We start from the raw sequence: 16,138 nt of genomic DNA, 5'->3' as shown, positions 1-16,138 counted from the left end.
ATATTGTCTGCCCTTGTTCTTCCTACTGAAAGGTATAACTTCACACTGCTCTGCACTAAATTTCATCTGCCACATGTTCGCCCATTCCACGAACCCGCTCACCTCCTCTTGGAAGTCTATCACAATCCTTCTCACAGTTCACAATGCATCCACCTTTTGTGTCATCTGCACAGTTTGACATTGTGCCCCGCACACCTCAGTCCATAGGCGTTATCATCTGTCGAGAAGAGTTATTGGTCTCAAAATTCGCCATTTCTCTACTTCCGTTTTAGAAGCTGGAGGCTGATTTTTTCAGCCGTCCTGCCCAGTAGAAACTGCCAAAAAAGAGTGGGCGATGACCCATTGTCACTGTGGGTGCAGCGTTGTTCTCCTGGGCCTATTGTTGGGGGTAACTGCAGCAGCTTCAGAGTTGGTCAGTGGGCCAGTTTAAAATGGAGGTCAGGGCCCAATGACACCTATAGGACCCCCCCCCCCCCCCCCCCCCCCCGTTGTCAATTCAGGGTGCCGTGCATGCTCGTAACCAGCTGCGGGTGCATTTCCATCAGAGGCCAGGAGAAGGAAGCAGGAGCGCTCCTCAAGACTTCATAAACCCCGCCCGGGATGCTTCAGCTCCAGTTTTCCAAACACCCCGCCACCCCCCCCCCCACCATTATCCATTTCTCAGGTTGTGCCCCTTCCCCCTATGCGGACTGGGGGCAGCAGCCTGATCTGAGCCGGTTGGGCTATCCCAGGGTGTTATCTCTTTCCAGTGACAATGAGGCTTGCGAAGGTCCCCGATGTGGACCGAGCTTCGTCGCTTTGGGAGGAGCTTCACCCGTGTGTGTGTTGCGTTATCAGGGACTGTCAGGACTTGAGATTTAAAGCTTTTCACCATTGAGTGGGAGACCCCCCAATTTGAATGCATCCTCTCTTCAGCCATTGTTTCCTGCTCCCCTCACTCCTCCTCTCCCCTGCTTTCCCCACCTTCTTTCCTTCGTCCCCTTCGCTCCCAGCCTGGCACAAGCCTCCCTTTTCGGGCTTCCGCCCGGCATCGAAAGCAGGCCACGCGTTCTTCCCACCCTGTCTCAGAGTAGGAAGCAGAGACGCCCGCGCAAACGGAGGCAGATCAGACCTCACGTCACCCTCCCTAAGGCGATGAGGAGTGGTATGTGACTGAGAGAAAAGAAATGAAACGCTGCCAAAGTGGAACGCTTGAAGATGCGCTTATTTCCTTGAAGATTGCGGCAGTCGCACAGGCGAATTTTAACGCTCTCGCGTTGCCCTGTTTCACACACGCTCTTTGCCGCCCTCTCTGATGCGGCTGTTTTTAGTCTCGCTAAGCAGCAATAAGCAGGCAGCCATTCCCAGACTCCATCCAGCTGTTGCCTGGACGAATGGCGTGAGGCACACCAGAGGTGCCGCTTTGCTGCCGATCTGACTATCGGCCCTCTCTTCAGCCCAAGGCCGCCCCCCAAACGCGGCTAAAATAAGCTGTGCCTGTGCGACACCGTCCGTCACTGGATAGCTCGACTTGCGAATAACAAGATCCCCAATGTCAGCCAAACCTTCCCTATTTCTCCTTGTTAAAGTGCAGGAATTCCTTAGGCCTTGAATGGTGGGGCGTCGCAAACTGGTTCATGGCCAACGATGCACTGATAGGTGGGAAAGTGCGGTGGCCAATTTGTACATAGAGTTAAGGCCAGTTAATCTGTCTTTTGTGGCCTTGGTTGCAACATTGCACCTTAACCTAACCCTCGGAGGAGCACTCTTACTGCACCAGTGTGACACCGAGAAACTTTGGAGCCTACTTAAGGGTGCTGTTGCGTCTGGCATTATATCTCGTGTGCTTGAGTAATTTCTGTTTCACCCGGAGCTATCGTGTCGCTTTCAAGAAACCTGATTGTATGTGTTTTCTAATCTAACAGGTACACCGTGACATTACACCCTGTGCTAAACCTATCTATGGTATAGGGATGAGAGGAACACGGTGTGCCGTGCCAGGAAAAAATAAATATGCTCCGGTTGCTTGAAGAGTTTAGATTCAACAATCAGTTTAACTCAAAAAATGCAAGGGTTGAATACTGAGAGAATGGAAATATGTTTGTTAAACATTACATTCGGCAGAATAGTTTCCTTCCCACCCTCCTATTCCCACAGGCATGGAATGGGATGTTTGGACTTAATGCTGGTCTAGCAGTGCTCCAAGAATCATAGAATGGTTACAGCACAGGAGGAGACCATTTGGCCCCTTGTGTCTATGCTGGCCCTCTGCAAGAGTAGTTCACCTAGCGCCACTCCCCTGCCTTTTCTCCGCTGCCCTGCAAAATCTCCCTCTCCTTCAAATAATGACCCCGTTCTCTTTTGGAAGCCACCATTGAACCTGCCTCCATCGCGCTCTCAGGCGAAGTGCGTGCCAGATCACCACTTGCTACGTGAAAAAGGTCTTTCCCCCATGTCTCCATTGCCTTGCAGTTGCCTCGAACCTGTGCACTCTGGTTCTCAACCCTTCCGCCAGTCGAAGCAGTTCCTGTTAATCTACTCCACCCAGACCCCCTCAAACTCGCTGGTATCTGAGCCGGTTTCTGGAGTGGTCCAGCCCGCTAAGCGCTGAATCGTGTAGATTTAGGATGGGGTAAATATTCTGGAGTTTCCTCTTGTGTCCCTTTGAGGAGTATTTAAATGAAACTTCTGCTCGGGGAGATTAAAGGGAGGGGCTGAAGCCCATGACCGGGTAGATTGTGCGAGGAAAGTGTGGTGGGGGTTGGGGGGTGGGTGGGGGATGTTTTCAACAAGAAGCACTTCCAACCTCCATTCTCTGATTCCCGCCTTGGGACGTTCCAGTGCATTAAAGACGCTATATAAATGCAAATTGTTGTTGAGGGGATCGCAGTCAAACTGATCCCGTCATTATTCAAGAGTAACACAAGCATTGCCTTGGGGGCCTCACATTAATAATGCTTAAGAGCAAGAACCCTATGTTGCCTTGTATCTCCCTCCTTCCCTCTATCCCCAGTAACCTAGGAAATGGTGGGTTGGATTTCAGAGTCATTAAGTTTCAGTACAGCTGGGCTACCCAATGTGAGCTTGTGACAAGTGGCAGAACTTCCAAAGTCTGGAGCTTCTCCCGTTGGTAAATGATTTGCTTTGGTGGTTTCCAGCCTGATGGGATTGGAAGCTTCCCAGCTGTTTCTTTCCAGGGCTGCACCCGAGACACGGGCCATTGTGAGTTTGCTTTATTATTATAGAATTATGCAGTCCGAAGTGTCTTTCCGCAGAGCTTAATTGAGATTGGGGGAAAGGGTGCAGTCAGTGTTGGGAGGCAGGCATCCTGTTGTTACTTAGCGAAACATGGCTGGCAGCAAGGTTAGACCCAACTCAAACTTAAACTCCGCAGTTAGTATCTCACTGACTCCTCCCTTTGTCTGCGGTCTGGTCTCTTGCAAGTGATCAGACTCCAGTTTGGCTAGGTAAGTCTCATACAGCCTCTCAGCTGTCAATAGATCAGAAGGGTGCAGCAAAGATGACGAAATGGAAACACCCTTTGCCGGTAGGAGGACTGGTGTGTTTTACCATCCTAAATGGCGCTGTCTAGATGCAAGTTGTTGTTGTTGTTGTACACGGCGTCAGGACTAATTGACTTGTGCTCTTCCAGGCTATGTGGAAACCAGCCTACGACTTCCTGCTGACCTGGAGCGCCCAGATTGGAGACAGCTACAGGGATGTGATTCAGGAGCTGCACCTGGGACTGGATAAAATGAAGCACCCCATCACCAAGCGCTGGAAACATTTGACGGGGACCCTCATCTTGGTTCACGCCCTGGAGATTCTCAGAGCAGCAGCATTCAGGCCCCCTGACCAGGACGACATTGCTATTTAACCTGGATGTCCCCCCGAACTTGTCACGGGGAAGACGTAGAGTGAAGTCCAGCAAGAGTGGGGATGAGGGGTGAGGGAGTGGGGGGGAAGAGTGACTGAAAGATTTTTTGCCTTGAACGACTCGAGCTGTTTGGACCCAGTTTCTCGAGACTTTTGCCAGCCGGACTTAACAGACCCTCAACTGAGGCATTTTCCAAGTTGCAAAGAGACTCGGTTGTTGGTTTTATCTTCGCTGATGGTTCAAACTGTCACTGTCAAAGGCAAAAGCCAGCCTGGCCCCCCTCATCCATGACTTTTTAAGAAGCCCCACCTCGTTTTGTGACTCAGAAGCGAACCCTGATAGCTTGTTTTGCACAAAGGAATCAATCAAATTATATATATATATATATGGGGGAGGGTGGGTATGGGTGAATTCACCATTGGGTTATTAACGAACAAAATTCCAACTAAATCCTGTTAATGTCTCTGAATTGTCCTTTAGTGTAAAGAGACGCTAACCTTTCCATTGCATGGTTTCTGCCTTTTGAATAGCACTATTTTTTGGGGTACTATTTTTAACTGTGTCAAAGGTCTGAGCAATGTCCCGGAATTGTTCTGCAGCCCACGTCTTAAGAAATTGACTGAATGTAGTTTTTTTTAAGCTTTGTAAATACAGCAGGATTCCTAACTACCTCAGGTACACCGCTTTGCCCTGGTCTGCTTTTAATCATGAAAGTTCTCCCCTTAACCCCCTTCCCCTTGTACCAGAAAATCTCTGTGTGGTGGGGTCGTGGTCAGCTCAGCTCTGTGCTGATTCCCAGCTGTCTGCCTGGTGTTCTGCCTTTTCAGGCTGAGGGCTGAAAGGTTTGCGAAGTTGAAGCTGGACGTGTCGAGACAGGTCCGCACTCTGAGCGAGGGAGCTGGTCCCAGCCATCGCATTCTGGAATGCTGAGCGGTGCCACTCGGGTTATTCAGCAGTTGCCAAGCTCAGGCAGTGTTTTCCCTCCCGGCTTCAAGCGGCGTAGCTTCGGGTCTTTGCAAAGCAATGGAAAATGCTGCTGGGCAGGGGTAGAATGAGGAGGAGGAGGGGGAGGATTCAACACAGTTTTTGAAAGGTGGAAATGCTGTGAGAATACATAGTCAGCCAGGATTCTCCACCATGCATTTAAAACAAAGAGGTCCTTGTGCATCTCCTGCCTCTCTCTCTCTCTCTCTCCCTCGGTGTGATCTGTTAGCCCAATTCATTGCGCACTTCACCTTTCTTTAACCCGCTCACAACTGCCAGGGGTGTATTTCATTTGGATGTTCTGGTTTGGAGGACCCAGTTTCTTAAGTGAGGCGCGGGATGGGGGTTACACCGAAACGCGGTGGGATTGTGACAGCTTTGTTGGATTTAAATGTGAAGATTTAGAAAACTGTGCGCGCTTGTGTTTTCCTCTTCACTAACTGAAATTGGGCTAAGTAATGCAATGTAATCATTCCAAGCCCCCCTCCCCACCCCCTGTTATGGGGCCGGGTTAATCGGTCACAGTGAGGCTGCCTGTAACGCATGGTATGTATGGTAAACACTTGGCCATGTTCAGTGGGGAAGGTGAAACAGCAGATTCCTAACAAGGATTCTCAAATTCATTGGCCAAAATGGTTATGCTTTTGAAGCAGACAGTGTTAACTGGGAATAACTGGGGTGTGTTAGACTGTACCATACCCCACTCCAGTCTTCGCTTTAGTATGTAGTCACTCATTTCAGAAACTTTTATTATCAAATATTCTGAATAAAATGGCACATTTTTTAATATATATATAAATATACCCTTTCCTCTTCATTACTCTGTCCTAAGAAACTACTTGCCTCAAACGTGCCCCCCTCTCTCTCTCTCAGTTGGTGGAATAAGGGAATCTTGCCCACTTAACGCTGATTTTGCGCTCCTCTTGGAACGTGAAAGTTTGGCGCGGTCTGAATTTCTGTCAGTGGTCTTCTCTTTGCATCGCTTGACTTGGGGGGGGGTCACGGAGGTTGCTTGTCTGCTCGTACATCCGACGTTATTCCCTCGCACGGTGTTTTGTGGAACGTGTAAGAATACAGAGTTCAAAATGCATTTCCCAAACTGCACAAGCCGCTACCGTTTGTTCAAATCAGTGGCTGTACCTCTGGTTTCCATCGATGGGTCATCAGCACGGGGCTGCCTGCATCGACCTCCTCAAAACTCGAGAGCTCCCTAACTCCTCCAGCTGTCGCCTGTCTGAATGTATTTGCTAGTGGGTGGGCGCAGCTTCAAGAACCGGCGTCTAGAAATTGTACAATAGTTTTTTTGTCATCTTCATTGGCGAAGCTATTAATATGAGAGGGACGGACTCCTAGAATAGTCCTGAATATTGATGTAGGCGAAGCGATTCTCATTTTGGTGTGACAAAAGCTGACGATGATCTTTCCTCTTGCTGCAGAGATTTAATTCAGCCCTAGTGCTCTCACCGAGCCCGGGTGAATGGGAGCCTTGCTGCATATATCTGAACACTAAATGTCGATTTTCTAAGAGAGCCAATTTTCTTTTTTTTTTGGAATTAAAACAAAGTATTGACAAGGAACACTTCACAGTCTGATTTGTAAAGGGAATTTGTACATTTATAAATGTAGATATTTAAATAACATACAGCATACTTCTAGAATTGCAGTAACAATTAAAATAGTGAATAGTCCAGGATAGAAATGCCAATTTACCCCATCCAGCTCATCACTCTGCCGCTTCTCAAATAACCCACTCTTAGTGCCCGTCCATGTCGTGAATCCCCCGAACTGTTCGAGTGCGTAGCACTACTTGGTGGAACATTAACTTAAAGCGTGATAAACATCTACAAAGCCTTTTCTTTCCCTGGGGCCCTGCTTTTAAAGCACTTTTTTTAATTTAAGGTTGTGCCCTCTTGGCCCACTGGACTGACCGACCAAGTAACATCGCCCCGGGGCTCACTCCGTCACTGTTGTAAGATGCTTCAAGACTCCTCAGTTGAGGCCACCCTTTAAACTTTATCCAGACCAAACCTCATGTTTTGTTTTTTGTTTTTAAACCCGCGCTTAGAGTTTGCTGAACCTTTGAATTATTGGTAAATGCGCTTCAGGAAATTGGAATCAAAGTGCATGCTCCCACTAACCACAGGATTGTTTCAAGTGCAGAAGGAGGTCGTTCAGACCGTCACGTCTAATAAGCCTATGGAAAAGTTATTCCTTTGACATTTTGACAATGTGAAATGCTGTCGATTTTTTGATCCAACGGGCGTCTCCCGCTAGCATGGCCAAGCGAACTCTGAAACTGGACAACCCCATCAGCCAGTTTTACTGGAATATTTTGCAATGTTGGACTTGGGAGGGAGCATTATCAAGTGAACTTATCGTTTCTCTAAACGCCATGGCCCACGCGAAGACGTCCTCGAAAGGAATAGATGGCTCTGAAAGTTAACAGGACTGTTTCATCGAGACAGTTCGATTAAGTTTCTGCCCCTTTGTGAAATCTTTCTTCTGGCGGCGATTGGGGGAATTCATTGACATCATTCCCCACCCTCTCCTCATTCTTGCGCAGCCAGTGTCCCTTCCAAAACTACCTTTTGAGCCTGAGATGTCACTCAACGTTTGACGTCTTTAACCCTGTGATTCGTTTGCCTGCAGGTTGTAAATTAATGTAAATTTGCTGCTTTTGTAACCTATCTGCTGTTCTGGCCACGTTTTCGCTATTTGGCTTGATTTCTGCATTTTCTTTTGCTGTTCTAGATAAGGTACAATGGCTGAAGTCGCTTCAGAAGTTGTGTATCATCCATGGAGAGCATCCTGGTGCCTGGTCTAACTGGTGTAAGATTCTGACTTTAAAAAAAAAATGACTAACTTTAATTTCACCAACTCAGGCCTGATGGCCATAATCTCGACATGTATTCCCCGCCGCCTCATGTCACATAGTACAGGCCGTCACAGTCTAACATGTCTTAGAATGGTATTCTGTTCACCACCAGGATGCGTGATTATGCTTGGTTGCTCACTGTTCTTGCTCTAGTAAACTGTTAACTGATCACACTAATGGTAGCCTCTGGGTATGCATACCAAAAAAAAAATACCTTAACCCAGAACTGATCAACCTTATGCAAACCCTTTCTTTATTTCTGTGTGTGTGCACACACATCTCTTCAGAGTTCAATGTCACTACACATTCTACAACTTTCCCAAATTTAAAATATGTATTTTGGAAATTATTGTACAAACATAGCCTTGATTTTTTTACTATTTGCGCTTCTAAAGTAGGATTGATTTATTTTTTTCCCTCTGGTGTTGGGTTGAGAGAGCACACCGGTTTTTCCATTGTTTGAAGATTAACCTCCTGGAATTCCCTCCCTAACAGCCCCATGGGTGTGTACCTACACCACGTGGACTGCATGGGTCGAGAGGATGTGGGCTCACCACCACCTTTGTCAAGGAATGGGCACCAAATGCTGGCCTTTGCCAGTGATGCCCACATCCCATGAACGAATTTTTTAAAAATGTTTAAAGATATGTACGCCAATCTGAGGTGGTAAGTAATTCGAAACGAATTCTTGGTTTTCTCATTCCCACCACCCACGTCGTGTCATCTTGATTCAGTCTTAAGAAAAGTGATGCCCCCCATTCTCCTTTCCGTCCACCTTGTTACATCACCAAATAAATGCCAGTCAATAAGCTAATCTTCGGCTCAGTGCACTTTCTGCCCCACGCTCTCGTGCGTAAGTTGCTGCCATATTACCCCACACACTCGCTTTCTGACACACACACACACACAAGGCAAAACTGTTGTTATGCTGACTGGTATTGTAGGCTGCTGTTTGACGATTATGGATTGCCTTAGATCTGTGTCTTTTTTTTAAAACCACTGCTTTCCATTTGCTCTGTGTATTTATAAAAAAAAAAGTAATTCCTAGTTATATTGACACTTCCTGTCTGGTTTTAACCATCATTTTTCAATAAAAACCATCTTGTATTTTTGCGCTTCTCACTTTCGTGAACTTTTGTTACTACGCAAGCCCGCTTAATGGCGTCTCTCCTTGGCTAAGTACTTTGGTGTTGTGCTGTTTTAGAACGATTCTGATGTTGCATTAAAATGCTCCTGAAGTTCTAAAACACTTTTGTCTAATCCCAGTTCAGTAGTCTTCAATGTCGAAGAAAGGTGTTTCACTGTGCCTCACACCTGTCCAAAAAAAAGCAACTTTGATGTGTCCCCTTATTTTGCAACTATTTTTTTGTAGACTCGACCCCACGAGGTTGATATGTTGAATGAGGGAGGAATGTTGGCCAGGACTGCTCTTTTACAGAAACTCTTCATATCCAACTCTCCCACCAAAGCAAGGGAAGGGGACTTTTATGGTACACGCCTCCCCCAGCAGTTTAGCCTTGGGGTTCACCACCAAAAGAAAAATTGGTTTGCATAAGCTCGAGTTTCTGTGGTGAGAAAGCGGAGTCCTTTATAAGTGCTGTGCTTAGGATATTTACCCAGGCTCAACAATGAATGTATCACCCAACAGTGGATATCATGCAAGGCGCTCACCATCCACCCTTTCTTCCAAAAGATCGAAAAATACCATGCCAGTGGGTCACTGCGTACAAAGCCGAACACTCGCCTCAGGTTTACTTGGAGATTTTAAAATGCACACGTTTAATTATTACCTTGGTTCGACATTCAGCCGATAAAGAGCAAGATAACCAAATGAACAGTTGCTTTGAAAATTAAAAAAAAAAGCTGGAACTGGCCTATGAAGAGAGAAAATACACTCCTATTTATTGCAACCCCTGAAACATGGGCCTTGGAATAAACCAGGATTTCCTAGACTTTCACATGTCAAGGTTTTATGTGGATGATGCAACTTTAAGCACATGTAGGATAGACTGTTGTTCTCATTGGGCAGAACCTGGAGAGCTGGATTGCGCCCACTGGACGAGTTTCATTCCATTGTATCCATTGCTGGAATTAAATAGAGGATAGAAACCCCAGTGGTAAAACACCAAGGCAATACTGTTCAGAAAGCAAGCTAACTGATGAGTTGGAAGTTATTAACTTGTGGTCCTCCTAATGTATGAACAACATGTTTTCCTGTGTCTCCAAACTGCTAAGGAATTAATACAATGACCTCCAACTGCTCAGTCGTTCTGACAGGCTTCAACCCTTCCTATCAGACTAATCTGATTGATTTTTTAAAAATGCCAGTGTGGCTGGGGTGGGGGTGGGGTGGTGGGGGGAGAGGAGAAGAGAGAAAGACTTTAAAAAAAAAATTGAGACTCTAACCAATTGACACATGGATCAAAACAGGACACTGTCAAAAGTGATGGTTAACAAGTATGCTTCACTGAAACCCTAGCAACGAGCCTAAGCTTGTTTGATTTGTATATCTGCAGCTGATTGGCACAATAGCTTTTCCGATTAGCAGATTAATGTTACAGAATTGTTACAACACAGTCTGCTCCGGCTCTCCCAATGAGCAATTCACATAGTGCCATTCTCCCGCCTTCCCCCTGTAACCCTGCACATTCTTCCTTTATGAGATATTCCAATTCCCTTTTGAATGCCTCGATTGAATCTGCCCCCACAGCATTCGAGCAGTGCATTGCAGGTGTAACCATGCGCTGCATGAAAAAGTTTTTCCTCATGTCTGCATTGCTTCTTTTGTCACCCTTTGTTCCATGTGTTACTCTCTTGGTTTCTCAGTTTGGGGGTGGGGGGTTTCAACTCCTAATACAGAGACTTGAGCACAAAATCGAAGTTGGTGTTCCAGTGCAGTACAGAGGGAGTGCTGCATTGTCAGGAGGTACTGTCTTTTGAATAAGATGTTAAACTGAGGCCCTGTTTGCCTCCTCAGGCCAATTTCTTTTCACCCTCAACAAATAATGCAGATAATCTGATCATCATCGCTTTGCTGTATGCAAACTGACTGCTGCATTTCATACATTGGAACAGTGTTCCACTTCAGAAGTGCCTCATTAGTTTTGGAATGTCCTCGGGTCATGAGCGCTATAGGAATGCAAATCATTCTTTACCTTTTTACAAAGCCCCCCTGAGCCTGAGATTCTCACTGTGGCTTACACCAGGTTCACATTGGGCTCCTGCTCTGAATTCACACTGCAAGTTTAACATCAACAAGAAATGGAAACTGGCTTTGGCTAATGGCAAACCTGTTGTGTAACTGTCCCCTTAGAGAACATCATAACACTAGATCGATGAAAGATGCAGTTCTGCTACCAGACGAAAGGTTTTACAACTGGCATCCTAACAATGTGTTAGATTATGAACAAGTTTATCCAAATATGGATAAATTCACCCCTTTCCTATTTCTACTTAGTTCTGTTGAAGGGTCATGAGGACTCGAAACGTCAACTTTGCTCTTCTCCGCCGATGCTGCCAGACCTGTTGAGTTTTTCCAGGTATTTCTGTTTTTGTTTTTATCCAAATATCGACTTGAAGTTACTTCAATAACTATATTAGTTTTATATGGCAGTAGGAGATGTACTTTATCAGAACTGTTAATTGAGCTAGCAAGATGGTGGCCATCGCCGTCATGTCTTCAATCTGCTAACGTGGCTTATCCAATTTTTTTCTCACTTAATTATTACAAAGTTGGCTTTAACATGGATTAGATTCCCATCAGTGGTCGAATGAATTTCACACTCTTCCCCAGCTATTTTATAAAGCCTGTTTTAATATTTTCTGACCTGTCCCACTATGGCCCTGTAAGTTGGCAGCTCCCTTGCCTCTGAGTCGGAGGATGTGGACTCAAGTCCCACTGCAGCACTTGAGCACAAAAATCAAGGCTGACGATCCGGTGCAGCACTGAGGGAGCGCTGCACTGCCAGGGGTGCTGTCTTTCAGATGAGGCACTAAACCAGGCCCCCATCTGCCCTTCTGGGTGGAGGTCAAAAGCCCCGCAGCCACTCTTTTGAAGAAGATACAGGGGAGTTCTCCCTAATGTTCTGGCCAATATTCATCCCTCAATCGACATCACTAAAGATAAGTCCAAAAGTAAAACACTGCAGATGCTGGAAATCTGAAATAAAAACAGACGATGCTGGAAATGCTCAACTAGTCTGGCAGCGTCTGTGGAGAGAGAAACAGAGTTAATGTTTCAGAATCGAAACCAAAACAGACTATCTGGCCAGCATCACATTGCTGTTTGTGGGAGTATGCTATTTGCAAATTGGCTGCCACATTCCCTGCATTCGCAAGTGACCACACTTGGTTGGAAAGTGCTTTGACAGGTCCAGTAATCGTGAAAGCACTTTAGGAATACAGGTCTCTCTCTTTCACAAAGATTTTCCTTTGTGTATAATCATGTTAAAATTTTAAAAAGCAGTGGAATATATTACTCTATCCTGAAGATGGGGGCTAGGTCGATCATCCTCCATGATTTGCCCAAGTGATTGTCCTTGCAGAGTGAGGCTATATTGCTTGTTAGTCAAGGAGAATTAAAGAAAGAGGTTTTTGTTTATATAGCGCCTTTCACAACCTCAGGATGGTCCAATGTGCTTCGGAATCCATTAAGTCTTCCTGAAATGCTGCTGTCACTGTTGTAGCCAATAGCAAGTTCTCAATAGCCATGGGGTAAATGACCAGATAACATGTGTTTGGTTGAGGGGTAAATATTGTCCAAGACAGCTCCTCCTCAAATAGTGCCGTGGGATCTTCCTATCCACTGGTTGGGAGGGGCCTCGGTTTAATGTCTCATTCGAAAGACAGCGCCTCTGGTACTGTAGCATAACCTCAGCACTGAAGTGCAATATGAGCCACTGCAGCGCAGTGTTAACCCACCTCCGTCTTGTTCAGAGTGCTGCCACTGTGGGAACACCGACCACCAACGTTGGGGCTGTTTAATAATTGCACCGTCAGAGGTGAGCCTGCTTCTGCTGGGGCATTTGCACTCGCTTCCAGCAGAGTTACTGGGTAGTGAGCGGGAGCCCTGATTAATAGCCTTTTCTTCCCCACTCCACCTGGACCAGGAAACCAATGCCCGTACACATTGCAGCCGCCCAGCCAACAAAGCGCTGACTGCGAGGGGACTGAACCTGGCTCTTGTTGGTGCTGATGCTTCAGTGCTGCACAATCTTGCGGCTTTTAGATTTGTTTTCCCACATTCATTTTAATTTCCTGTGTGTAATTTTGAAAAGTTGATGGCCTTTTGTGAGTCGTTCTACCTTTTTGAGCACCTATTGTGACTATTGCACCAATGGGCATTCCCAGTCAGCCAGTGGCGCTGCTGAGTGTGGCGTTGAGATGTACGGAGGAGAAATGTACCATCCTTCATCTGTATCCAAACCGCTGATCTCAATTCTTTCATAGCTGGGGAACTACGATTGGGCAAAGGAGGTGAAAGTCAGCCAGAATTTCCACTTCTGATCATGAGTCATACCAGAATAATACCTGGAATGGGTGGGTTGTCTTCTGAGGAAAGTTTGGACAGGCTAGGCTTGTATCCGTTGGAGTTTAGAAGAGTACAGGGCAACTTGATATAAGATCCTGACCGGTTTCGACTGGGTGGATGTGGAGAGGATGTTTCCTCTTGTGGGAGAATGTAGAACTAGGGGTAAAAGCAAAATACTGCAGATGCTGGAAATCTGAAACAAAAACAAAAATAGCTGGAAAATCTCAGCAGGTCTGACAGCATCTGCGGAGAGGAACACAGTCAACGTTTCGAGTCCGCATGGACCTTCATCAGAACTGAAATAGGGGTCACTGTTTAAAAATAAGGGGTCGTCCATTTAAAACAGAGACGAGGAGAAATCTTTTCTCTCAGAGGGTCGATAGTCTTTGGAACTCTCTTCCTCAAAAGCTGGTGGACGTAGAGCCCTCGAATATTTTTTAAGGCAGAGTTAGATAGATTCCTGATTAACAAGGGGGTGAAAGGTTATCAGGAATAGGCAGGAATGTGGGGTTGAGGTTACAATCAGATCAGCCATGATGTTCCTGAACGGGTGGAGCAGGCTCGAGGGGCCTACTCCTGCTCCTAATTCGTATGTTCGTAGGCACATCTGTCCTGGAAAGTGAATGTGTTCTAGATGCTGGAAGTGCCCAGAATCAGACTTGTCTGTCATGTCCTTTCGTAATGGTTCAGTTGGCAGACACTCAGTTGCCTCATTAGAAGCTGCTGTTTATCTGAGTGTTTCTGGGACATGCTAAACTGCATCTCATTCAGCAGTGGTGAGGGAAACCATTGCAATGACTGCTTGAGCCATTACCACTCTAGCTGTGTGTATCTCCTGAATGTGCCATGGCTGCATCAGAGCACTTTGCTTCTCATGCGGGACAATTCTCCCCAAGTGATTGCCAGGAATGTAATAGGCCTTGCTTCAAGCCTCTATAGGCCCACACATGTAGATAGGTATGTGTTGTGGAAAGACTGTGCCTCTCTCTCACACACCTACACGTTTTGTGTAAGAGTTGTCAAACATAACGTCAGCAAGTGAGTAAAGCCAGATGTACCAAGCTCACCTCTCTTTTAACTGGATCGACACCGTTCTTAAGTGCATAGGTTAAGTAAGGAAAAGCCAGTAAAACTCGAAAGTGACTGGTACTGGTCTGAACTGGAGTTCCATTTTAAAGTATACAAAACCAGTCTGGACCAGTACCAGTCATTTCCCAAGTTTTACTGTTTTTTTTTAACCTTCTGGACAGTTATATAACAGAATCGAAAATGGTAGCTGTGCTGGAGATTCTAAACTAGAAAGATAAGTGAACAGTTCAACGTGACTTTCGCCTTCTCAATGACATGTTTCGTTTTTCACTTCAGCATTTTGTGCTTTTTTTAAAAAAAAAATTCCACTCACCTCAGAATAAACTCAGTAGGAGATGAAATTTTTGTGACAATCCAATTGTAGTTGTATGACTGGAATAAGCCTGTTATTGCCCTGTCGCTTGCGTTTACATAGTGCCTTCAACATGGTAAAACATCCTGAGTTGCTTCACATGAGCGGTGTCAAACAAAATTTGACGTTGAGCCGCATAAGGAGATATTAGTTATTAAGGAGCGCCTTAAAGAAAGAGAGAAATGGAAAGACTGAGACATTTAGGGAGGGAATTCCAGAGTTTAGGGCCCAGCAACTGAAGACATGACCACCAACGGTGGGGCGATTAAAATTGGGGAAAGGCAAGAGACCAGGATTAGAGGAGCGCAGGTATCTCGGAGGTCTGCGGGGCTGGAGGAGGTTACAGGTACAGGAAAGGGCGAGGCCTGGGACGAATTTGAGTTGAAGGGTGGGAATTTTGAAATAAAGTGTTGCTTAACCGGCAGCCAGCGTGAGTCACCGCGTACAGCGGTGATGGGTGAACAAGGCTTGGAGCAAGTTGGGACAGATGTCAGAGTTTTCGACGAACGTATCTCTTCAGGTGGTAGAAGACTGGAGACCAGCCAGGAGGTGGTTAGAATAGTCAAACCCCGAGGTGACAAAGGCATGAATGAGGGTTTCAACAGCAGATGAGCTGAGGCAGGGATGGAGTAGGACAATGTTATGGATGTGGAAACAGGTGGTCTTAGTGATGATGCAGGCATGTGGCCAGAAGCTCATCTCGACACCAAGGTCGGAGCAGAATGGTTCAGCCTCAGACAGTTGCTAGGGAGAGGGAAAGAAGCAGGTGACTGGGGAGTGGAGCTTGTGTTGAGGACCCAAGACAATGGCTTCAATCTTCCCAATATTTAATTGGAGGAAGTTTCTGCTCAAACAGCACTGGCTGTTGCATAAGCAGTGGCAGTTTAGAGATGGTGGAGGAGTCGAGGGAGGAAATGGTGAGGCAGAGCTGGGTGGCGTCAGCGTGTACATGTAGAACCTGACGCAATGTTTTTGGATGATGCCACCAAGAGGCAGCATGTAGGTGCAGTCTGCATGCAGGAATATTTGGCATTGATTTCTGAACAACCACAAGATTGGCGCGGCAGGATACTCCCCCCAAGTGTATGCAGGGCGTATCTAGAAAGTTGGACTCATCAGAGCCAGACTGTATTCATTAAAAGTGAGAATAGCCATTGAATTATTTGCCCATAATGAGATGAACATGACCAAGGTGAAATTCTTCCCTCAGAGAGGTTTGTATTTGATTATTTCTGACTCTGGTGCCAATGAAAGACGAATGATAGCATCTCAAGCTCTTATTGGTGGCTTGGCGTTTGGGTGTCTTAGTCATTGTGAATAACAAACTATAGTTCCTTTGCTGAGACATCCTTCCGTTTTAGAGGAAGTCACCAAGCGTTTGATCGTTACTCCTTGGCTACTTTTGATAGGTACAGTGTGCCAACTGAGGCAAGTCCCGTTGTGGCACTAGTG

The 16,138-nt window shown here is 46.1% G+C and overlaps 1 protein-coding gene across 1 annotated transcript in view; it reads left to right on the top strand.

The window, feature by feature from the left end:
• Nucleotides 1-6,089, top strand: part of LOC144672856 (SH3 domain-binding protein 4-like) — a 39,597-nt gene extending 33,508 nt beyond the window's left edge. Inside the window, exon 4 of the mRNA XM_078534840.1 lies at nt 3,632-6,089. Within this exon, the coding sequence (XP_078390966.1) occupies nt 3,632-3,856 (225 nt within the window). The 3' untranslated portion in view covers nt 3,857-6,089. The remainder of the gene's footprint in view (nt 1-3,631) is intronic.
• The last annotated feature ends 10,049 nt before the right edge of the window (nt 6,090-16,138 follow it).

The sequence above is a fragment of the Cetorhinus maximus genome, unplaced genomic scaffold (assembly GCF_964194155.1).
Source record: "Cetorhinus maximus unplaced genomic scaffold, sCetMax3.hap1.1 HAP1_SCAFFOLD_123, whole genome shotgun sequence".
NCBI classification, from domain to species: domain Eukaryota; kingdom Metazoa; phylum Chordata; class Chondrichthyes; order Lamniformes; family Cetorhinidae; genus Cetorhinus; species Cetorhinus maximus.
This window is presented reverse-complemented; position numbering and strand designations above follow the sequence as displayed.